Source organism: Brachionichthys hirsutus, chromosome 16 (genome assembly GCF_040956055.1).
Source record: "Brachionichthys hirsutus isolate HB-005 chromosome 16, CSIRO-AGI_Bhir_v1, whole genome shotgun sequence".
Lineage (NCBI taxonomy): Eukaryota > Metazoa > Chordata > Actinopteri > Lophiiformes > Brachionichthyidae > Brachionichthys > Brachionichthys hirsutus.
In genome coordinates, this window is record NC_090912.1 from 2,744,606 (window position 1) to 2,768,221 (window position 23,616).

At 48.4% G+C, this 23,616-nt stretch overlaps 2 protein-coding genes across 2 annotated transcripts; both read left to right on the forward strand.

Annotated features, from left to right (window-relative positions):
- Window positions 1-3,532: 3,532 nt before the first annotated feature.
- On the forward strand, window positions 3,533-16,168 carry ints1 (integrator complex subunit 1). The gene is made up of 48 exons (XM_068749564.1): window positions 3,533-3,625; window positions 3,941-4,028; window positions 4,111-4,401; window positions 4,509-4,705; window positions 5,053-5,190; window positions 5,269-5,428; window positions 5,512-5,617; window positions 5,687-5,873; window positions 5,985-6,130; window positions 6,223-6,364; window positions 6,456-6,632; window positions 6,707-6,815; window positions 6,897-7,017; window positions 7,096-7,173; window positions 7,249-7,406; window positions 7,484-7,580; window positions 7,659-7,750; window positions 7,834-7,894; window positions 7,978-8,175; window positions 8,255-8,384; window positions 8,555-8,734; window positions 8,876-9,025; window positions 9,106-9,285; window positions 9,366-9,470; window positions 9,552-9,719; window positions 9,800-9,911; window positions 9,987-10,145; window positions 10,229-10,375; window positions 10,463-10,561; window positions 10,703-10,827; window positions 10,909-11,163; window positions 11,240-11,399; window positions 11,478-11,609; window positions 11,748-11,916; window positions 12,260-12,383; window positions 12,474-12,589; window positions 12,657-12,744; window positions 12,830-13,080; window positions 14,025-14,154; window positions 14,263-14,396; window positions 14,480-14,672; window positions 14,761-14,885; window positions 14,973-15,082; window positions 15,202-15,315; window positions 15,411-15,481; window positions 15,567-15,658; window positions 15,736-15,845; window positions 15,927-16,168. Exons 2-48 carry the CDS (start codon window positions 3,974-3,976, stop codon window positions 16,037-16,039), a joined length of 6,555 nt encoding a protein of 2,184 aa, XP_068605665.1. The 5' UTR covers window positions 3,533-3,625; window positions 3,941-3,973; the 3' UTR covers window positions 16,040-16,168.
- Window positions 16,169-20,283: 4,115 nt separating this feature from the next.
- Window positions 20,284-22,521, forward strand: si:dkey-43p13.5 (paired mesoderm homeobox protein 2B). Its single transcript, XM_068749758.1, has 4 exons — window positions 20,284-20,340; window positions 21,011-21,263; window positions 21,515-21,672; window positions 22,099-22,521. The coding sequence occupies exons 1-4, from the start codon at window positions 20,284-20,286 to the stop codon at window positions 22,519-22,521; spliced, it is 891 nt and encodes a 296-aa protein (XP_068605859.1).
- The last annotated feature ends 1,095 nt before the right edge of the window (window positions 22,522-23,616 follow it).

Sequence of the window (23,616 nt, forward strand, 5' to 3'; positions counted from 1 at the left end):
GTGACCGCCCCCTCCATTCATGAAAATAACTTTCTGCTGACGTCAGTCCAGGAAGGAGGAGGGAGGGGGGGTTTCCATAAATAGAAGACAGATTCTGCTGCTTGTGCTTACTTCACAGAACTCCTCTGTACAAAGTCAGCTCATTTCTCCTGCCCTGACCAGGAGGAGAACTCAGGGTTCTAAAAGGGAGGTCTGCACTCTGAGTCCTCCGACACTCCTCCCGCTCTTTTATGGCCATGTCTGCATTACAGGGTTAAAAAAAAAGAAAGAATGTGCATAAAAAGCGACCTCCTCCCTTCATCTGACTTGGGAGTTGGGAGCAGCAGCAGCAGCATTCCATTCCCGGGGAAAGTATGTGCTGTAGTAGGCCCGGCAGTCACTGGATTTCTCTTGTTTTAACCGCTGCTGCCAGAACCGTCGCAGGTTATTCTGGGTAATTAAATACCGAGTGAAAATATGTAAAGGTCAGTCTCCTTTTAAGGGCTTCAGCCGGACAGGGTTCCCCGTTGTTTTATCCAGTGTAAGAACACCTCGGCTGGGAGGCCGGTTCAGATGATGAGGCCTCTTGAAGATTACTATTAAAACGGTTTGGATACACAGTTCAGACAAGGCCAACATTCCTTGTTGCCCCCCCCCCCCGACTGGCCTGACTTTACCTTCCAGAAAGAGTTCAGATCCAGACCTGACGCCTTGCGGTTTACCCGGCTTTCAGATGGAATTTCTCTCGCTATTAATTTCAGTCGCTTTCGTCCAGACAAGATTCCAACAATCAAGGAGATGTTTCAGCATCGAGTTGAACTTTTAACAGCTGCTTCGTCCCGATTGTTCTCGTTCCACATCACGGGAACACACAAAAGAGGAAACGGCGGGAAAGCACTGACTCAGATTTTGACCTTTTGATAAAGCGTGACTCGCGGATGATAAATGTTAAAGGTTGAGCGATTTGTTTTTATTGCCTCGACATGAAACTTTCCCAACAGATGTCTCTCCCTCTATTGTCTGAAGACTTTCATACTGACAGCTTTCACCAAAGTGCTGACATTGGACGAAGGAGAAAAACATCCGTGACATTGAACGGAGACCTCCAGCGAGGCCGCCATCAGAAACACGGCCTGCTGTCTATTTAGGATGGTTTACGGGGAGCGACTCAAACGCTTCCTCTGAATCCCATGTGGAGACGATTTCTTCCTGTAGTTGGTGAACTTGGTTCTCTCTTCTGCACCGGAGCATGTTTCCAATAAAAAAAAAAAAGGGAATGAGACAGAATGCAATTAGAAAAACAAGAGAAACGCCGGCATAGAAATCTGTGATGTCTGTTTTCCTGGGAAAGAGAGGACAGTGAGGTTCAGTCTCTGCAGGATATTCTAGATCAATCAGACATGCAGCTGCTCATTAAGGACCACACCACCCAATGAATTCCATCTGGTAACGGTGCACAGGGCTGACCTGAAATCCACTCACTGTGTCTAGCAAAAAGGAAAACAGCTGAGCATGGCTGCCAGACATGCCAGGGTTTCGATTAGATCGACATTCTGTGGGATCTCAGCGCTTATCGCCGTGTTTGGGTTAGAGGAAGTAGCACTAAGTCACTAATCTTACTTCGTTCTGACTCAAACTGTTGAACTCTGGTATTTGATCTGGCTCAAAGAGGCCCTCTGTTGTAAAGGGATCAGCTTTTCTGCCAAGTCTTCCATATTATTAGTGCGTCAAAGGTCAATAATGACCAGGCAAGCTCTTTTCAACTGAAGTAAAACAAATCACACTGGATTAAAAAAAAAAACATTTGCATCTTCCAAGTGTTTTCACAAAGTGCAGGAAAATGTGAGAACGTCTAACACTCCGTTCTCCAGCCGCCTTCTGGCGCAGTTTGGCTCAGACGTAAGAAGCTGCAGAATAAAAGGGTTGTTTTTGCAGATTTGGAGACTTCCCATGTGACACAAGGTTTAATTTGGAACACTGACTGGACATTCTACTGACTTCACCAAAATGTGTTTCATATGAAAACACTTTACGTAAACCAGCTGGCAGGTTTCGAAGAGGCTCGGAAAAGAAAAATGGTGGAGGTACAGTAGTCATGGCGGAGTCAGCAACTGGAGGGGGCCTTTACTGCAAAGCTGACTAGTGCCGCTTGCAGTGTTAAATATGTTTCTTGTCCTTTGCACATGACCCCTCCACAGAGTTCAACGGTAACCTGCACAACCAGTTTATACATAAATGACAAAACAGCCACAGAATCTTACAACAAAAGGTCCAGATCTGCCTCCTTCATCCATTTATTCTCTCGGATTTTCATGGGTTCTTCCCTGCAAACTCAACCGAGAACAGGAATGATGGAAAAAAAGCGCAATCTTGAAATCGTAGTGAAAGAAAGCGAAGAAACATTTGCTTTGTGTCTCTTTCCAGATCCACTTCAGAACTTAATGGGGTCTCCTCTGCCGCACATCAAACCCTCCTGCCAACTCTCATGGAAATCCCTCATGTAGTTTTTCTTCTGTAATCCTGCTTTAAAAAACATCTCTTTGCTGAGGTAAGCAGCAAAGGAAAAGCTTTCAAGTTAAACCTTTGTTGTCCTGGAGGCATGGCCGTATTTACAGTGACAACGGTCATCAAGATGAACAATTGCAGTCTTTTATTTGTCAGGAAACACTACATCACTCGAATATGTGACTCACTCACTGTCACGAGCTCTCGAGATGACATAAGACTACAAACACGTGAATCTTCTTCCCTTTGGTATTTGATCTGATAGTGTTTGTGCCTTGTGGCAAGGTTTCTTCTTCGAGGCTTTTCTCTATCTTTCTCTTTCTTTTTCATGCATGTGATGATGTTCTTCTATTTGTCATGATTCTGTACTAAAATTGTGTTTCACATTTTTTGCAGCAAGAAAATTACATACATATTTAATGGTTACTGATTATATATATATCTATATTATTACGGAATGGCAAATACCTTCTGACAGAGTGACGGGAGGAAAATGCCTCCTCATAGATTCCAGAGCAACAGTGCTGATCTGCTGAAAGACTCAGATCCCCTCTTGTGATCTGTTTGGGTAACTACAGCTCAGTCGAGTTGAAAGTTATACTTCGAAAATCTTGAGAATGTTATTGGATTTTAATCGATGTTGTAAGAAAATGTTTTAAACTCTATATTGCACTTTGGCTGTCCCACTAGAACCGATATGACAGGCAGGCAGATAGATAGATCATGTCTGACTTAATGCTATTGACTGACTTCCCCCTGATGGGCATATCGTGCAACTGCAATTCCATTATAAGAAAAGGCAGATATAATCTGCATTATACAGCTACAAAATCATTCCAAAATAAAATTCATTATTGCTGTAAGGAAAACGGGCTGCGTAACACTCAGAGCAAAAGAAAAAAGGTCTTACTATGCTGGAGTGTTGAAGCGAAGCAGGCATATCCAGGGTTGAAGAGGTCATTGACGCTTAAGAGGACGATTCCTGGCAGCAAGTTAGGTGGCGCTGTGGTCTGTTTTGTAACAGCCGCTATAACAAGAAGAAGAGGAAGAAGAAGAAGCAGCAGAAGAAGAAGGCGCTGGGGCTGTCATGGCTGAACGCCGACTGATGTTTTGAGTCTGGAAACATATTTTATTGTTTGAAGTGCGTTGTTCGGACTAAATCAATTTTATTGTGCATAATAAATACGCGTGTTCATTTTTATGGCCAGTTGACGTTATTATTCAAATGTAGCTTTTGAACGATTTGTTGTCGTTAGCCTAGCCTAGCATTTGTCCCAGTTTGTTGTGCAATTGTAATCAACTGCAGAGACTGAACACGGCGTTTCGCTAAACAGCTCTTTAACTCATCTGTCATGTTTGCTATTGTATATGTATATAACGTCACAAACGCTTACCCTGTTTCTCTGTGTTTCCCCTCACACACATCTCATTACTCTCATCTTGCTAATGACAACAGCTTAATTAATGAATTTGGTTGTTGATCATCGCAATGAATCGACCGAAGCCCACAACCATCAGGCGTCCCAGTTCTGCCAAATCATCAGGTATAATGGCAACCCCGGCAGTGTTTTTCAGTCTAACTCATCAAGATGAAATCTTAACCTCCCGTGACCTCTGCTTCCACAGGTCATCCTCCACCAGGGGATTTCATTGCTCTGGGATCCAAAAGCCAGGGCGGGGAGCCCAAAGCCCCCGCGGTGCTGCTGAAGCCAGCGTCCACAGGCTTACCTGCGGACCGTAAGAGAGAGGCCACGTCCACGCTGCCTTCCTCGTCAGGGCTGTCCAGCCTTGCGAAGCGGCCCAAAATATCCACCACCCCTCCGGTCAGTGCTCTGGGACGACTTGCAGATGTCGCGGCTGTAGACAAGAGAGCGATATCGCCCTCAATAAAGGAGCCATCTGTGATACCTATTGAAGGTAAAAAGAAATACAACAACATAATCTGAAACATGACTTTCTACAAATTTGTGCTGTATATTCATGGGAGCATAATTAAAAGTCCTTTTTTTTTTTTTTTACTATAGTGTCCCCGTCTTTGCTGCTGGATGAGATTGACGCTGCAGAGTCTGAAGGAAACGATGATCGCATCGAGGGGCTTCTATGTGGAGCGGTGAAGCAGCTCAAGATGAACCGAGCCAAGCCTGACATAACTCTGTATCTCAGTCTCATGTTCCTGGCCAAAATCAAACCCAACGTTTTTGCTACTGAAGGAATTATTGAGGTAAATAATGTGATGCTCGAGGAAAATAAGGACTTCCCAACAGCCAACTTTATTTTTGCAATACATATTTCCTCAGTCTTGACTAGGTTTCTTTGGCGGCATGATGAAGTGGCGGGTAGTTGCAAGGAAAATCTTCAGTAATTTATTCAATCATTCTAAAAAGATCTAATTACTGATTTATGTTTACAAATCCATTCTTTACTTGAAATCCACCGAGACTTTTTTTTTTTTTTTTTACAATTGTATGATTAAAAAATTGGCTTTGGTACCACTGCTGACTTTCAACACTGCTTTCACGTAAGTCACGATGAAACACAGAACTGGACTGGGGTTTTATTCACTTCCAGGCCCTGTGCAGCCTCCTGCGTCGGGATGCTTCCATCAACTTTAAAGCCAAGGGGAACAGCCTTGTGTCTGTTCTTGCTTGCAATCTGCTGATGGCAGCCTACGAGGAGGACGAGAACTGGCCAGAGATCTTTGTAAAAGTGAGAATAAGACAACTGCGTTGTTTTATTTATTTTTCTCGATTGTTGGAACTCTGTCATTCTGAACTGTCATTTCAGGTTTACATTGAGGACTCTCTCGGGGAAAGAATCTGGGTAGACGGTTCTCACTGCAAGAATTTTGTTGATAACATCCAGACTGCTTTCGGGACCAAGATGCCCCCTAAGAGCATGCTACTGCAGGCCGACACCGCCCGCTCCGCTGGAGATCTCAGTGCAGGTACGGTTTCACTGGCCTTTCGGCTTTTAGGATTGCTGCTGCAGAAAACACATTCCGATTGGTTGATGCGTATCGTCTTTTAGGGAGCAGCCCTCATCCCTCAACCCCTGATGAGGATGACAGCCAGACTGAACTGCTAATAGCCGAGGAGAAACTAAGCCCCGAGGAGGACGGGCAGGTCATGCCGAGGTATTAAGTCCTAAATTATGGAGCTCCTGGAAAATCCTGTCTTTCGTGTTAACTTTTGGAATGCTGCAGGTACGAAGAACTGGCAGAGAGCGTGGAGGACTATGTGCTCGACGTCCTCAGGGATCAGTTGAACCGCAGGCAGCCGATGGACAACGTGTCCCGGAACCTGCTGCGCCTGCTCACGGCAACGTGTGGCTACAAAGAGGCCCGGCTCATGGCTGTGCAGAGGCTGGAGATGTGGCTCCAGAACCCAAAGGTGAGCGACAAATAGTCCGGAAGAAAACACCTTGCTAGCAGTTCCAAAATAGATTTTAAGAAATACTGTCATCACTGAGCATTAATCCTCTTTGTTATTGCGTCTTCACAGTTGACTCGACCAGCTCAAGACCTCCTCATGTCTTTGTGCATGAACTGCAACTCCCACGGAGCCGACGACATGGAGGTGATCTCCAGCCTGATAAAGATCCGCCTCAAACCCAAAGTCTTGCTCAACCACTACATGCTGTGTGTCAGGTCTGCGGCGCTTCTCTTAGGGTTGACTGCTGGGCAAACTAAACAAGCCCGTGACTTAAACTGACCGGCGCTTTGTGCCACTGATTCTGCAGAGAGCTGCTCAACGCACACAGAGACAATCTGGGCACGATGGTGAAGCTGGTGATCTTCAACGAGCTGTCGAACGCTCGGAATCCGAACAACATGCAGGTCCTCCACACGGTGCTGCAGCACAGCTCGGAGCCGGCTCCAAAGGTCAAACTATGTTTGGATTTTCACTGCCTTGGTTTCAATCCTGCTCTTTTCTCAAAATGAACACATAGTCCGCCTCCCATTGTGCCCGCAGTTCTTGGCGATGGTGTTCCAGGACCTGCTGACCAATAAGGACGACTACCTCCGTGCCTCCCGAGCTTTGCTGAGAGAAATCATCAAACAGACCAAGCACGAGATCAACTTCCAGTCCTTCTGTTTTGGTTTAATGCAGGAGAGGAAGGAGGCCACCTACATCGACATGGAGTTCAAAGTAAGCGTCTTCAACGCCCCCTCGGTCATCGGTCACACTCGGCTCTCGACCGTTTATCCTTTTCTTTGCCACAGGAGCGCTTTGTCATCCAGGTGACGGACCTGCTGACTGTTTCCATGATGTTGGGCATCACCGCTCAGGTGAAAGAAGCCGGCATCGCGTGGGACAAAGGAGAGAAGAAGAGTGAGCGTTGCATATTTGTTGGAGTGCCGTTTACTAAACGCACAACGGCAAAAATCTCTCAGAACGTCTCCTTTGTCTCAGATCTAGAAGTCCTGAGGTCGTTCCAGAATCAAATCGCTTCCATCCAGAGAGACGCCGTGTGGTGGCTTCACAGCGTGGTTCCGTCCATCAGCAAAGTCGGCGCGAAAGACTACGTTCACTGGTTGGCACACACACACACACGTGTGCGATGATGCGACTTGTCCAATGTGCGCAAAAACCCGTCTTGTCTTCGCCACAGCCTTCACAAAGTGCTTTTCACTGAGCAACCGGAGACATACTACAAGTGGGACAACTGGCCTCCAGAGAGCGACAGGAAGTGAGTTGACCTCCATTCTCCTCCCGGCTCTTCTGATTGTCACCTTAAAGAGCTTTTCTTGTCTTCGCTCCTCAGTTTCTTCCTTCGCCTCTGCTCGGAGGTGCCCCTCCTGGAGGACACGCTGATGCGCATCCTGGTCATCGGGCTGTCACGCGATCTGCCCCTGGGCCCGGCCGACGCCATGGAGCTCGCGGATCACCTGGTTAAGAGGGCCGCCGGAGTTCAGTCTGACGGTGTGTGAGGATCCGCTCGATTTAAATCATTTAAAGCTACTGTCATGGATTCTGACCCACTGTCCGCTTTGAGACAGACCTGGAGGTGCTGAAAGTGGAAAGGATCCAACTCATTGATGCAGTGCTCAACTTGTGTACATACCACCACCCGGAGAACATCCAGCTGCCAGCAGGGTACTGTCTTTGCTGGCTTTTAAACGCATTTTCAGGGTTTTTACGGTCTAAAAGAACGAATTATTTCTCATATTTTAGGTACCAACCACCAAATCTGGCCGTATCCACACTGTATTGGAAGGCTTGGTTGCTGCTGCTTGTTGTAGCTGCATTTAATCCTCAGAAAATAGGTACAGCCCTCTGTTTTCATGGTTTTCTAAATACAAAACTATAAAATAGGCGCTTTACTGCAGCGTCTCGCGTTTTCTTCTAGGGCTGGCTGCCTGGGACGGTTATCCTACACTTAAAATGCTTATGGAGATGGTCATGACGAAGTAAGAGACGATTATCCTTCATGATAAAATAGTTTCAAGAACCAAAACAGCGGACTAAAGCGCGCGCCTCCGTCCCTCCATAGTAACTACACCTACCCGCCCTGCACCGTTGCCGACGAGGACACAAAGACGGAGATGATCAACAGGGAGCTGCAGATCTCCCAGAGGGAGAAACAGGAGATCCTGGCCTTTGAGAGCCACCTGGCAGCAGCCTCCACCAAACAGACCATCACCGAGAACAACAGCCTGCTGCTGTCTCAGCTCACCAGTCTGGATCCACAGTAAGAGACCAAGAGAGGAATCCTCTCCTGCACTCAAAGTCTCGATGAAATGGATTCATACTTTTCCTTTTGTGTTCAGGGGTTCTCCTCGTCGACCTCCTCCTCAGGTGCAGGAGCAGGTGAAAACCCTCAACCAGTCCCTGCGCCTGGGACACCTCCTCTGCCGCAGCCGCAACCCAGACTTTCTCCTCAACATCATCCAGAGACAGGTATCGATGGTGTGGACGCTAATCACCGGCCCAGCACGTAGCGTAGCGTCTTTCTGCTGCGCATGTCTGACGGCTAAAAAAAATCACCGTCACAAGCATAAGTAAAAGGAGGAAGTGACGAAGATATTTGGCTTTTGTCTCCGCCGTGAATCCGTTTGAATCCTCGGCAGGCCTCCTCCCAGTCCATGCCGTGGCTGGCTGATTTGGTCCAGTCCAGCGAGGGGTCCTTGGATGTGCTGCCGGTGCAGTGCCTGTGCGAATTCCTCCTGCACGACGCTGCTGACGACAGCCTGCCTATAGAGGATGACGAAGAGGGCGAGAGCAAAGAGCAGAAAGCCAAGAGGAGACAAGTATGTAGACGAGAACGCCAGACCGTCGTGCTGGCGGTTACCGAAACCAGGGTTTGACATTGTTGTATCGTTGTCGGATATTTCTGTGGCAGGTTTGTCTTTCAAGTCAACAAGCTGAATTATTATTTCTCGTCTTTTTAGAGACAACAAAAGCAAAGGCAGCTTCTTGGACGCCTCCAGGATCTGTTGTTGGGTCCTAAAGCTGACGAACAGACAACTTGTGAAGTGTTGGACTACTTCCTGCGTCGTCTCAGCTCGTCCCAGGTGGCGTCGAGAGTTCTGGCCACGAAGGTACCACATTGTTGGGGGGGGGGGGGGGGGGGGGCTCTGGCAGCATCGTCTAGCTGTTGAACATGTTTCCATTTGTGCAGGGTTTGTCATTGGTGCTGACTGAAGGGGGCTTGAAAGACGGAGAGGAGCGCGAGCAGCCCATGGATGAAGACTCGGCCGACGCCGAGCTGTTGCCAGGATACCAGTGGCTGCTCCAAGACCTCCCGAAGCTCCCGTTGTTCGACAGCGTGAGAGGCATGACGTCCACCGCCCTGCAGCAGGTCGGTCTGGAGCTGCGTGGGAAACGTCTGCAAGGATTTGTGAGCAGCAGGTTGAAGGGTCTCTGCTTGCTTTCTCGAAGGCTATCCACATGGAGACGGATCCGCAGACCATCAGTGCCTACCTCATCTACCTATCCCAGCATGCACCGGTGGAGGAGCAGGCTTCTCACAACGACCTGGCCTTGGTAATCACGGCACAGCGCGACCCCCCCACCCCCCCACCTCACGCTGCTGACATGAATCTCACCCCGTCTCGCCCTCTGCAGGACGTCGCCCGGCTGATCGTCGAGCGCTCCACCATCATGAACAGCCTGTTCTGCAAACATTCCTGCAGGCCCGAGTCCGACGCCGTGCTCAGCGCTTTCCTCACCATCTTCTCCGCATACATCAGGAGGATGAGGAAGACCAAAGAGGGTGAAGATCTTTACAGCTGGGTGAGGACAATTTGCCGTCGGCACGTTTGGGAGCACGTCATGGAAAGAGGGACTTTATTGATCTTTTTTCCTCTTTTCAGTCTGAATCTCAGGACCAGGTGTTCCTGCGCTGGACCACGGGAGAGACGGCTACGATGCATATCCTTGTGGTCCATGCTATGGTCATCTTGTTGACTCTGGGGCCACCCAAAGGTCGTCCTGTTCACTTGCAGTTTTTTGACGTTCAAGGCGCTGCCAGAGCATGATTGTCATTGTCTGTTCCCACAGGGGAGAGCGATTTCTACACTCTTCTGGACATTTGGTTTCCTGACAAGAAGCCTCTGCCCACCGCCTTCCTAGTCGACACCTCCGAAGAGGCCCTTCTGCTGCCCGATTGGTTGAAATTAAGAATGATACGCTCGGAAGTTTCTCGACTCGTCGACGCAGGTCGGCGTACAAACCGATCGGTTGCTTGCGATATCAAATCGTTTTTTCCTTTTTAGTGGAACAATAAATGTGTTTCCATCTAGCACTGCACGACCTGGAGCCTCAGCAGCTGCTGCTGTTCGTTCAGTCCTTCGGCATTCCCGTTTCCAGCATGAGCAAACTTCTCCAGTACCTGGACCAGGCCGTCTCCCACGACCCGCAGTCTCTCGAAGAGAATATCATGGACAAACGTAAGAGTTCTGACGACGTCCCAGGTTCAAAATTGTTTAAGGTTTTCGAGATTAAGTGTCGGCAATGTTCTATTTATTCTGGAACAGATTATATGGCCCACCTGGTTGAAGTGCAGCACGAGCGAGGCGCCACCGGGGGGCGCACTTTCCATTCGTTACTGAGCTCCTCTCTCTCTCCAGACGGAGGTTGGTAACTCCAAAAGATGGTTTATTTATGTGCACGCTCAGGTTACGTTTTATAATGTAAAAAATGTTTTATTAGTGAAAAATAAGATGATAGTTATCTAATGTAAATCTGTCCTTGCCCTAACTTTACTATCCTCTCAGATTCTGGTGAAGCAAGTAAGGCCAAAGTTACAGTGGAAATGTCCCACGGCTCTACGAAGATGAGAACAGCCAATCAGCTTCCTCCAGTTGGGCCTGAGGATGACCTCGCTGGCATGTTGCTGAAGGTTAGACGTCCTCACTCCCTTTCCTTTTGCATTTATTTCTCCCAAGCTGGTTGAGCGACCCGTTTCATTTGTTCCCCCCAGATATTCCCCACGAAGGTCGACCCTCGCTGGGCCGGGCCCCCTCCCAGCCAGCTCTCTCTGGCCTTGCAGCAGGCCCTCGCTAAAGAGCTGATGCGAGCCAAGCAAGGACAGACCCAGCAAGGCGGGCTGGCGTTTCGTCTCCTGCAGGCCTTCGCGGCGCTGCTCACCTCGACTCACGCGGGCCCCGTCATCGTGTCGATGCACCGCAGCCACGCCCTGTCCTGTCCCCTCATGCGCCAGCTTCACCTTTATCAGGTGAGGCTCAGCCGGTTGGTTCTTAACTCCACGGCGATTCATAAAACCCCAAACATTTGATGTCTCTTTCTTCCAGCGTCTCGTGTCCCAGGACATCGCTTTCTCCTCGCTCTTCCTCAAGGTCGCCGTTGAGATGTTAATCTGGCTAGACAACCCGACCTTGGAGCCAGGACCCCTCAAGAGCCTCCTCAAATCCTTTGCTGGCCGGAACTCTCATAAACACAGGCTTAGCGACGGTGAGCAAACGAGCTTTTCAGATGTGGATTAAATCATTTTGTGCAAAACAGTGGGTGAAGCGCTTCGGTTCCCTGCAGTGCGGTCGGGTTTCCTCCACCTGGCCGAGGCTTTGGCGTATCACAGAGAAACCGAAGTACCACTGAGAGCCGTCATTGCCATGCTGAAAGCCGGAGAGAGATGCAATGCCGAAGCAGAGCTCATTGGAAAAGGTAGAAGCGGAGTCTTTGAATCTTGTTTTCGGTCACGAGTCGATTGAAACTCGACTCTACGATGCGTCTTTGTTTGTCCCTTAAATCACATTTTTTGGTGTCGCACAACAAAAGCATGCCGTTTCTCCCGTCTCCCAGTGCTGCGAGGGCTGCTGGAGGCCCGCTCGCCGTATTTGGAGGAGCTGCTGTCTCTGTTGATGACTGTCGCCACACAGAACGGCACGGCCGGCCCCGTCGCCACGGTCATGTCTCTCCTGCTTCAGGAAAGCGAGGAGCGAGCGGTGAAAAAGGAAGCGGATTCAAACAAGTGAGCAAACGGATTTTCCATTTCCCTCTCGAGTCGTGCGGGAAGCGGCCGCGATTGACGGGACTAAATGACAAACGCGGCTTCCCGTGACAAAACAATAGCCAAGCGCCGCTCGCCGTGGAAAGGTTTAATTGGTTTTGCGGCTTCGTGTCGGATCAACAGATTCACTTCCGGTGAAAATTCCGAAACACTTTATGAAGTTGAGGCCAAGCCTCGCTGCCGCTGAGGCAGATAGCCGAGGTAGAAGCTCCTGACACGCCGCGTGCGAGGTCTTCTCCAGAGGAGGACTGCAATATGTGGCGTTTCGTTAAACGCTTTAACGAAACGCCGCCTTTGCTTCCAGCTCTGAGGTGACGAAGTCGGGACTGAGCTCCGGGCTGCTGGTGGATTGGCTGGAGCGTCTCGACCCGGAGGTCACGTCGGTTTGTCCGGACCTTCAACAGAAGCTGCTGTTTGCCCTCAACAAGGTAGCACATGCTTTACCTTGTCCCATCACGCCAGGGGGGGGGGGGGGGGTTGTTCCCCAATTCTGATGCAGCCTCTGCTTTGGTTTTCAGGCGCGAGGGGCTCCCGCCTACCGGCCGTATCTGCTGGCCTTGCTCACGCACCAATCGAACTGGCCCACCCTCCTGCAGTGCATCAGCGCTCTTTTCAGCAAACGCAGAGACTACAAGTGCGTCTCGCTGAAGCTGTCGACACAGTGAAGTGAAATGAGAAGGTTTAACGGCAATGTTTTTCAGACTCGACCCGTCATCTGCGCTGGATTTCCTGTGGGCGTGCAGCCACATCCCGCGTATCTGGCAAGGGCGCGACCAGAAGATCCCACAAGTGAGAGACGACGAGTCCTCAGCCAAAGTCGCTCTAGCGTTTCTGATGCAAGAAGGAAATGAATCTTCTCTTTCTGTCCGAGCAGAAGAAGACGGAGAAGCTCGTGCTGCGGCTCAGCTCGGAGGAGCTCATCAGCCTGGTCGACCTGATCCTGTCGGAGTCCGAGCTCAACAGCCGTGACTCGCCTCACGACGACTTGAGCAGCCTGGACCAGGCCTCCTGCTCCCTGATCCAGTCCAGACTGCCCCTCCTCCACTCCTACTGCAACGGAGACCTGGAGAACATCAAGAAGCTCTCGGAGTACCTCATTAACTGTACCAAGAAGCGGGAGGACAGGTGAGATGGCTGTTGCTAGCCACCTTTTATATTTGCTCACTCCGTTTGATAAATAATTGTATTCTTTCTAATGAGCCCAAATATGAAATGTCTGTTTTCCCACTGTTCCTTCACAGCGCAGAACCAGCTTTTTTTAAGCTTCCTCTGTCAGCCACAGCGGCCTGGACCAGGGAGAACTCGATAATTAGGTCTATTGGTGTGAAATGAAAACCAGCAGAAGTCGTCTGCGCTGTGATCTCTTTAAAAGCTCAGTGTGTTATAATGAAGCCGAGAGGATTAAAGCTGAAGCTCCAAACTTGCCTGTGTTGTGAATTCCTGCTCTGACTTAGCTGTCAGAGATCAGGGTGCAACTCTTTGTGGAGGCAAACCCTCCTTTCATGAGCACGTCTCCGGTTATTAAACCGCATTAATGAGGAAACTTCGGCCAAGGTCAAACAAAATTAGCTTCCGAATTACAGTATTTTTAAGCGCGGCTAAGCTGTGTGTTTAAAAACGGCTGCTTGCGAACGTACCGCCGGATAAATAACGCGTTGAAAGGGAAGCATTTCGGCCTTGTGTTGAATCAACACTCGATTATACGTCGAGCATTCTGCTTGTGAAACCTCGCCGGCAGACAGGACGGTGTTTATTCCAATTACACAGCGACTAATGAACAATGAGCAGACGCTTCGCTCTCAGTCAAGGTCGCCCTGATTTGCCTTTAGTAGTCGAGAGCGCTTAATCTGAGAGGGTTTTATTAGGCGACTCGGTGTTACCTTAAGCTATTGATGCTGTATCAGTGCGGGTTAATCATCCGGATCAAAACAAGAATCCGTTTCTCCTTCCTGCTCTGGAAGGAAGTCGCTTTAATTCCTCTGTGGAACTGGACAAACTTTCTACGCCCTCTTGGCGTTCCTCTGTAGTTTCATAAAGGCGGTTGCATGATTTGATCCGTCTTCTCTCAGTGCGATGAGCAAGCGGTGCCAGAGCCTGTTGCTGCAGATCTACCTGCACTTTCCTGAGGTCATCCAACACGTCACCCTGCCCGACGACACCTTCAGCAGTGGGGGGGCCGCGTACGGGAGCAGCTGCAAGGTAGCGCCGTCTTTCTGATGACTGAACGCCTGATCGTTGTGATATCTTTATTTTGATGTCTTGCCAACTTCATGACTTTTCTATCTCCATGTATCCCCCCCCCCCCAGCTTGATGTCCTGGTGCATCGTCTGGTAACGCTGCTCGCCGAAGTCGGAGATTCAAAGTCCGTGGAGAGTCGAGTATCCGACGCCAACCTGGCCTGTAGAAAGCTGGCCGTGTCGCACCCCGTCCTTTTGCTCAGGTAGAACCCCCCCCCCCAGTCATGTTTAATTCACAAATGATGGAGTTGATGCTTCAACCTGCTGACTGGCTCTTTTATTCCAGACACCTGCCAATGATCGCGGGACTCTTGCACGGTCGCATCCACCTGAACATGCAGGAGTTTCGACAGCAGAACCACATGGCATTCTTCAGCAACGCGCTCGCCACCCTGGAGCTGCTGCAGCCGCTTGTTTTCCACAGCGACCACCGGGGGGCGCTTCAAGACTGCCTTCTGTCTTTTATGAAGGTCCTGCAGGTGAGCGGATCGCACATCAAAATCATCTTCTGTAGGATCGGCTCGAACCTTTTGAAATTTTTGCGTGCGTCTTTCTTCCTGTGTGCAGAACTTCCAGAGGACCCGTTCGCCGCTGGTCTTCATAAACAAGTTTCTACAATTCACACAAAAGTACATCACCCACGATGCAGCAGCCGCCATTCCCTACTTACAAAAACACTCAGATATCTTGCAGTAAGTGCGTCACGGCAAAAAATATATTTTGGTTTGATGGATTTGTGCCTGATCTTGTTTTTTTTTTTTTTTTTTGGCACCTGCCAGGGTTCTCTGTGCAGAAAACCCAGACCTGGTCCAGCTGAAGTCTTTGCTGGCTGGACTCACTTTGCCAGTGAGGAGGCGTTCTGCAGAGGTCGCACCAGAAGAGAGGGATGGTAAACACGCACGGCTCGGAGCATTTCAATTCTGTACCTGGATGTTCGACCTAAGGAGCGTTGCCTTCTTTTCTTACAAACTACCTTTTGAAATCAGAATTGTTTTTCCTTCCCGTCAGATGACTTGGCCACCGGTTCCCTACCTCTCGTCAACATATCGGCCTCGGTTTCGCTGACCGCCTCTGACATGACGAAGTACCTGAAAAAGATGTCGAGAGGCGAGGCGGTCGAGGGTAATTCGCCGCCACAGATCTCACACGCATAAATCCAGTGGTAATGAATAACATGACAACATTTCAACAACCCCCCCCCCCTCCGTCGACTGCAGATGTGCTGGAAGTGTTGACAGAGGTGGATGAGAAGTCGAGGAGGAGCCCGGAGATCATCCAGTACTTCATCGTGAGTCATAAACAACCACAACAAAACAATGTGTAGCCACCGTCAGCGTTGTAACGCGTCAATCGCCGCCTCCTGTCGTTTGCAGAACGATCTGCAGAGACTCATGACTTCCTCGGAGGAGTTGTGTCGGAACATGGCCTTCAACCTGGCCCTGCGCTGCATCCAGAATAATCCGGGGTGAGCCAGAATCTGTCCGCCGCGTGCATCACAGCCGTATCTTATCACGGAGTAATAACCGGGTCTCTCCGCTGCAGCCTGGCCAAGGACTTCCTCCCTACTTTTATGTACTGCATGGGCAGCGGTAACTTCGACGTGATCCAGACCGCGCTCAGGAATCTCCCGGAATATGTGCTTCTGTGTCAGGGTAAGAGGATATCCGTGTTCCTGTCGAGGGTGATTTGGCGAGGCAAACTCCGTTACAACCTTTTTCTTTTCTCCCTTGCAGAACACGCGGACATCTTGCTCCACAAGGCTTTTTTAGTGGGCATCTACGGCCAAATCGACACCAGCTCCATGATCGCCGAGTCCCTGAAGGTCCTCCACATGGAAGCAGCGTAACAAGAACACAAACGTCCACGTATGAACGTTGGTGTTGTCCGTTTTCTGTGTCCCGGAACTCGATTGTTTCTTCCTGCCTTCGAATGATGCTCTAATTTGATCATAACAGATTAAAGGATCCTGCATTGAGCTGCTGGCTGGTAATCATTTAGTGGCTTCGAAGAAGCCACTCAAATTCAGATGTGATGCTTGAAACTGTGAAACTCCAAGTGTCAATAATGGAGTTTCACAGTGTTTTAAACAACACATTTATTATAGGTATTATTGCTCTATAGTTTGACTGTTGTCCAAAAGTTAGTGGACACTTATGCGCTGCCAAACGTTAATTAATACAGTGAGCTATTCCAAACATACAATATTTCATTTAGTAACTCATAAATCAGTTGCTGCTGCTGTCGATCATCCAATAAGTACATCTTACTCAAAATATTAAGACAAGGATCTAAAGTGACAAAAAGTGTTTAAAAAATATTATAAATAATTCTCAATTATTGCATTAAGTAAATAAATAACAGCCACGGACGCGGGCTGAAAGCAGCTTTAAAGCTGTGTTTTAAGATTGACAGTAATGACATCACAAAGGTGCGCCAGAACCGTAGCCAAACAACATAAAGCTAAAACAGTAAAAAACAAACATTTAAATTAATATTTATTCACCCCAAACTCAATCAAGTGTTACCCAGCATGCCTCAGACCTGTTGCCCCGCCTCTGCTGGCCTCGCATGACGTCTTAATTGCACCTGTATGGTGTCCAATAACTAGCCGAAAGCTCTGTTTATGGTTATCAATCACCTTGCTACTCAAGCCGCAGCAGCCCAGGTACTTGGTCGGGCGCCAGCATCCTATTGGCTGAGCTGCGGTGAGGCGGAACGGAGATGAATGACAGGTGAGGAAGTTAACAACAGACCAGGATGCAACCGAATTCAGCTGCTAAGGGATAATTAGCCCATGTTGTTTCTAAGCAGTTAATAATTGATAACTATTTGGGGGTGGGGTTTAACTTGTGCTAATTATTAGTATTTAGAAGTTATTGTTTAAGGACCAAATATTTCACAATGAAAGATTGCAAAGTAAACAGTGGACAGTGAAGGAGACGCGAGCAGGAATGCGTTCCAGCAGGGGTCCTTCTCGGTGTCTCTCAGCTACAGGAGGCCCCCCCCGATGTGCCGCTACCTGCCCCTGCACATCTGTCTGCTCTCCGTCTTCCTCTCAATGGCGCCCCGGACCTTAGATCATCTCCTCTTCCTCCACGCTTGAGTTGCGTTTTGGCTTGCGTGGAAAAAATGCGGCCCGTCTCGCGCCTCTCTCTCTTCTCCCTGGCACTTTGATGTCTCAAGTGTGATTTGCTCTCGGATTGTGACCGCTTTTCCCTTGAAGGGTTTTTGACATGAAAAGCAGGCTTGGGCCTCTCAGGTTCATCCCGTGGCTGCTGACCCACGACTAAAACAATCAGCCTTGCCCACTGTGGGATACTCTTACCAGGGAGAGTGAGGCTCCAAGCAATGGGGGCCTCCTCGGCCGTGACGTGGACTCTTCCTCTGAGTTCAAAACACGTTTTAAGTGTGTTGATTGAATAGTACTAGTCCACGCGCCCCTTTAAGAGATTTTACCTCCGAGTCTGTGCAGGCAGTTGTCACTGAAATGCATATCCTGTTGGTCGCAGGGTGCGTCCGGGTGTGCGTTTGCACAGAAGTGGGACGGCTGACACGATTCAGCGTCCATAATGAATTAAAAAAGGAACGCAGGCCAGTAATTGGAGTTAAGATTGACCCAGTCTGACAAGTACAATAATGTGGCGCGCCATTAGCAGCTTGCATAAGTGACAACCCTTAAGCTTCACTTACAATTTCATTAAATATTGATCTTATCTGTGCTCATTTGCTGATCCGGCCTGCAAATTATGCCAGATATATATATATATATATATATATATATTCCCATGACGGCGGCGCCGATAATCATCCGTCTTTGCGTGACATTTGGCAGAAGTCTTGTTTTATGAGCTGAAGTGCCATTGTAGATGGTGCGAAGGAATAATAGCGTGCCGTGTTCATGATCTCCATTATGTTAGATAGTATCTAATCACACCAAGGGGGGGGGGCAGGGTGTGACAGTTCATCCACTTCAGCCATGTGTAGTGAGTGGGAATGGGCGCCGTCATTTAATCCAAAATTCCTCACATTTAAAGTGCTTTTCTCCACTGAATTCCACATGAGCTCAGGGAAAGATTTTCAGTCTAGGATGAACAGAATGTTTTATGGTTTTACTTTTTATTCAGCATTTCTTTTCCCACTCTTACGCTTAGAAACTAGCATTTAGTAGCCAAGTAACTACCGCAGGAGTTGCTTGACATCAAAAACAGAGCTGAATAAAGTGTTGATTAGATTTACATTTCACACCCCATCAAACTGTGCTTTGTAAACACGGCTTGAGATCCTGCATTCATCCTGTATCTTATTCTATCTCACAATGGAATGTAGTTAGCCCTCAAGCTAGTTGTGATGTCACAAAGTTATGCCCGAGGAAGTTTGCTTCTCCCTAGTCTCTAAATTATTATTATATATTTATTTTTTTATTGACTTTGAGTGTTTCCAGATTTGACAATCACTCGATCCTCTGAGATCCAAGAACAACCAATTTGAGGTGATTTCAGATCTTTCTCACTCTTCTTTGCAGTAAATAAATGTAAACTCAAACAACTCAGTTCAAAGCAATCTAAAGGGCTTCCCATTGGTGGCTTGCTAAACCCAGGGATAATGCACCTTCTGGCACAGCTGTTGAACATGCCCTAATTATTTGACGATTGCCATTTTAGCTTTGGGTCTCCAGTGTCGCCTTGCCATTCAGGGAGATCGAAATAAGCGAGAGACCGATAAGACCTGGCATTAGCCATTACTATTGTTGCCTTAATGCCTTCCTCAATTATCCTCAAGCAGATCTTTTGAGCAGCCACTGTCAAACTCCCCGCCTCACTGTTTTTTTAACCAATTTTGTCCCTGATTATCTGGATCAATGGGCATTTAAAGGACCCAGGTGTAGACAAACACAGGAGTTTGAGGGCGTGGGAGGAAGGGGGTCCACTTTCAAACAGAGTAGAAATCCCCCGTGACTACCTGGGTGCCAGAGACGACTATTCTTCCGTCATCGGTTCTGCCACACACGGCGTTTATTTAGCCGCAGCTTAGACGAGACACTTTCAATCTATTTTGCTTTCACACACACTGACACACACACACACACACACACATTTAGACAAATGAACTTCTAAAAGTTGTTTTAATCATCTTAACAATGTCATAGAGAGCATGATGACCGGTGGATAGCGCTGTTTGCCATATAGGACCGTTCCACAAGGTTCTAATAGTGGATGGACGGATGGTTATGTCATCCACATGATGGTATAGTCCCTCTGGTCTAAACCTGAATGAGGATAATGTAGAGCCGGAAGAATTTAGACGGTCGTTTTTAACATATTTCTCCAGTAATGTGCATTTTTAAAGAAGATAATACAAAGAAGTGGGCAAATCGTTTAATCCAAATCAAAGAGATCAATTCCTCTAAATATATCTTTCACTTTCAGTGCGACTTTAAGCTTTAAAGCAATGCCTTGATGCCGACCTCTCCAGCGACCTACGACTGTTTGAACAGGTGCAGATGAAAGGGCCACAGGTACAGGGGGGGTCGCCGCTTGCAGAGGAATGACCATCCCGTGACTCACCCCGGCGCTGATCCGCTGCCTCCGATCAAAGCACGGCGGTCCGCTGGTGGCTGGATGCGCTCGCCATCATCGGAGCTGATGCGTTGTCAGGTGTTTAGTCACTTCGGATTAATCGACACACTGTTTAATTCACAGAGTCGGTCCTGGCGATCATCTCATCGGGGATCCTTCATCTCTAAGATGCACCTGCCTCACTCGGAGAAGGAAGGGTTAATAATCTTCCTGACATTTTCTGAACATGTCGGGAATATTACCAGAAACAGATTAAGATCTGGCAAGGATCCAGAAGAGATCCTGGATTCTGGATCACTATGAAATTGTTGTTCGTATTGCAGTAAACGGAGCTTCAAAATGTTGGGATGTTCTCTATCTTACCACTGAATCATCAAGTGTAAAGGGATTTGCATGTGGATGCTGCCAATTCTTCTCCAGTTAAGATAATGTGGAAAAGAAATACACGAGGAATCTAGAATAAAAAAACAATGACATTAAATGAACAATGGCGTAAACGTGGGGCTGCTTAAACATGACGCCGATGAGCTCTCAGATTCACCACTTTGCATTCGTCCTGGAAGCGTTTAAGGTCCGTTGCCTCCGTGTTTCGCTTCATCCCAGAGGAATGAATGTTTTTCTTTGCCGTCTTCTTTTCAGCAATTTGTTCGTATTCTATCTCACAACCGTTTAACCGGTCAGGTATGAACTATGCGGATCTTTAAGGCACCTAAAAAAAAAAAAAAAAACATTAAAGTCCCACCCACTGAGCTCCACATCCCTCAGCAAAGATTGAAATATCAGTAACCGAAGCTGCTGAAACTGCAGTTGTCGCCAGGTAGGGAAATTCTGGGAGAAACATATCCTGTCATCAGATTTCAGGACATGTGGGTAATGATGAATGGAACCAAACACCGATGGAGTAATACTGAGAGATCAATCACAGGGTGGATTTTCACCTGTGTGCGTTTGGAGGTCATGTGACCGACCGGGAGAGGAGGTGGGAGCAGAAAAGCTAAGGTGAGACCACCTCCACTCCTCAGATCTCACCTTCACTCTCCAGGCAACACCTGATACCTGCGCCGAGCGCCTCAGTCGCTTTCAGCAGCGCCACCGAACCAAAAGGATTGATCCGCTGGACGTTCACAAGCGTCTCATTTGCTCTTTTGCACTCTGGACATTTGGACATATTTCACCATTCCGACAGCATCCCTGCTGGAGTCAACCTGGCAATCTCCAGCCGAACTCACGCTTAATATCAGACTCTTAATAACTTGGACATGTTTGGCCCGAGGCAGCTGGTATCTACGCTCCTGCCTGCGGTTTTCCATTCCCCGGCGGCCCACTTTTTCCCTGCCTTCCCGGCCAGGCTGGGCTCTCAGCCTCAGATCCTGATCCCGGGGCCTTTCATCAGCTACGACTCCTTGAGGAATTATCTGCAGCCGGAGCCGTGCAAGGAGGCTCTGCTCCTGGCCACACAGGCGGTTGGGATTGGGCCACTGGCGGGGGCCACAGGCGAGTTTAATCCACGGCTGCTGCAGAGAAAGGGATTTAGGAGCTGAGATCTCTGAGACGGTCAGAGAGCAGCGTCTGATTGCTGTGCAAATGTTTACCAAAGATGAGCTAACAGCTCGTAACTAACAATCAATTACGGGGCAGTTTTCCACGGGTCTAATGAATGCTGTGCTAATTATCCAATCTAGAACCATTAGTTTGTTCTCACCCATTGGCGACTGTGTAATTGGGGCTTGTGCTGCGCTTTCCAGATGAACAGAGGCCAGCGAAGCAGCGTCGTGCCAGGGCCAACTACAGCAGCTGGCAGCTGGAGGAGCTGGAGAAGGCCTTCGAGACCACCCACTACCCGGATGTCTTCATGCGGGAAGCCCTGGCCGTCAGGCTGGACCTCATCGAGGCCCGAGTGCAGGTACTTGGCAGGCTGGACCGCTTCTGGGAGCGTTCGCTTCACTATGTGGACCCTGTTGATCCATCGTGACCGACGATGCGTGTGGTGACACTTTCGAATCCTATCCGTGCGGAGTTTGTATCTTCTTCTCGAGTCTGCGTGGGCTTTTTCCGGTTCCCTCCCAAGTCCAAAATCATGAAATTGTGTGAATTGATTACTTAAAATTGTCCGTAGTGTGTGTGTGTGTGTGCACGTAAACGGTTTTCTGTTTCTGTGTGGCCCCGAGATGCGCTGGCGACGTATTCAGGGTGTGAAATCGTTTAGCGACGGGGTCTTCGGAACGTAACTCCGTCATTAAGCGAGTAGCAGCTGTAGTCTAAATATATTTAAAAGTTTGTGTATTTTTTTTAAGCGATTTCTATTCCGCATTCCCTCAATTGTTTCCAGGTTTGGTTTCAAAACCGCCGCGCCAAAATGAGGCGACAGCTGAAGCTCCAGAGTCAGCTCGCCGGACGGTTGGGAAGCAGAGACGATGATGAAACGTGTGAGAAAGCGAGCCGGAGTTTAGGCCAGCAGACGGAAAGTTCTGATGGAGAGCACTGCAAGAGACGACGGGGAGGAGAGGGAAACCATCCACGGACAAAAACCTCCAGCTCGGCCCTCACCGTGCATCCGAAGGCCGTGACTCCGGGGTCGGGGAACTGGGAGTGCCCGGAGGGGCCGAGCTCGGAGGAGCTCCGGTCCTGCAGCATCGCCAAGCTGAGGGCCAAAGCCAGAGAGCATGAGGCCGAGATCCACGGCGCTCAACGCGTGTCAGGAGGCGCCGTGCAGCCACAAACACAGGAAGCTGATGCCAAACACAATGACTGATCATTTTTCCTTCTTCCTGTTAGCACACACACAAAAAAAAAACCATCGGAGTGTGCCACTGTTTGTGATAAGGATCTTTATTTTTTTAATCAAATATGTGTTGCAGAATAAAATGTTTGGACATTTTCAACAAATTCTCACATTTTCTAGATTTTTCTTTTATTAAACAGAACTTTTTAAATACAATTTGAAAGCTTCAGTGCTTAAACTTTATCGTCACATAGAAAGTTTCTGCGCTTCATTTGAACAAAGCAGCGAAGCGTCACTTATGTGTAGCTGTCAACGCCTAATGAATGGCACAGACTTCATGTCGGGGGTGGGGGTGACAAATGGCAAACGCTGCCAGGTTATCGCATCAATTCATCAGGTCACAGCTGAAAGAGGATACAGTAAAATAACTCCAACATGATTTCACTGCAGAAACGCTCATCCCTGACCTCTGCGGTTACGTCCACAGACAGGCAGGATGTCTGCAAGCAGCCGCACGTCCTCATGGCAAACAATGGACATAGCTGCAAAATGAAATCAGCGAGTCCACGCAAAGTGATACGTACAGGAGAGTTAGCGTTAAAGGACAAGTGATATAACCAAATACACACGCATCTTACAATACAATCTGCTCCAAATAGGTGACGACGGCCTATGAGTCGACACAGACAAGTCTGAAAAGGGCACGTTTTTCCTCGTAAGAAATTCGTGGACTTCTTTGTTCAGGCAAAATCAAATAATTGCAGAATGAGTGGAAACTGATTAAAATAATGTTTTATCAGTGGAATGTAATGTTTGAAATGTTTCTATTTCTTGATATGTGATAACTGCATCAGAACACCGGTAAAGATTGCTGTGCTATGTTCATATTTTAACTTTTGTTTTCTTACACAATAAGTTTTTGCTTTATAAAACACGCACCGCATGCATCGTTTGGGTGCGTGAAGCCCGTCCTGCGGTGCAGCGGGACATGACTGCCCCCTTCTGGGCATGACGATATAGTTCAGGCAGGGCAACAAGAAGATTGATCCTAGAAACCGTTGGATCGAATCATTCTAAATGTTCATAGAATGACGGAAGGAGTCGGTGTCCGTTTGGATGAGCGCG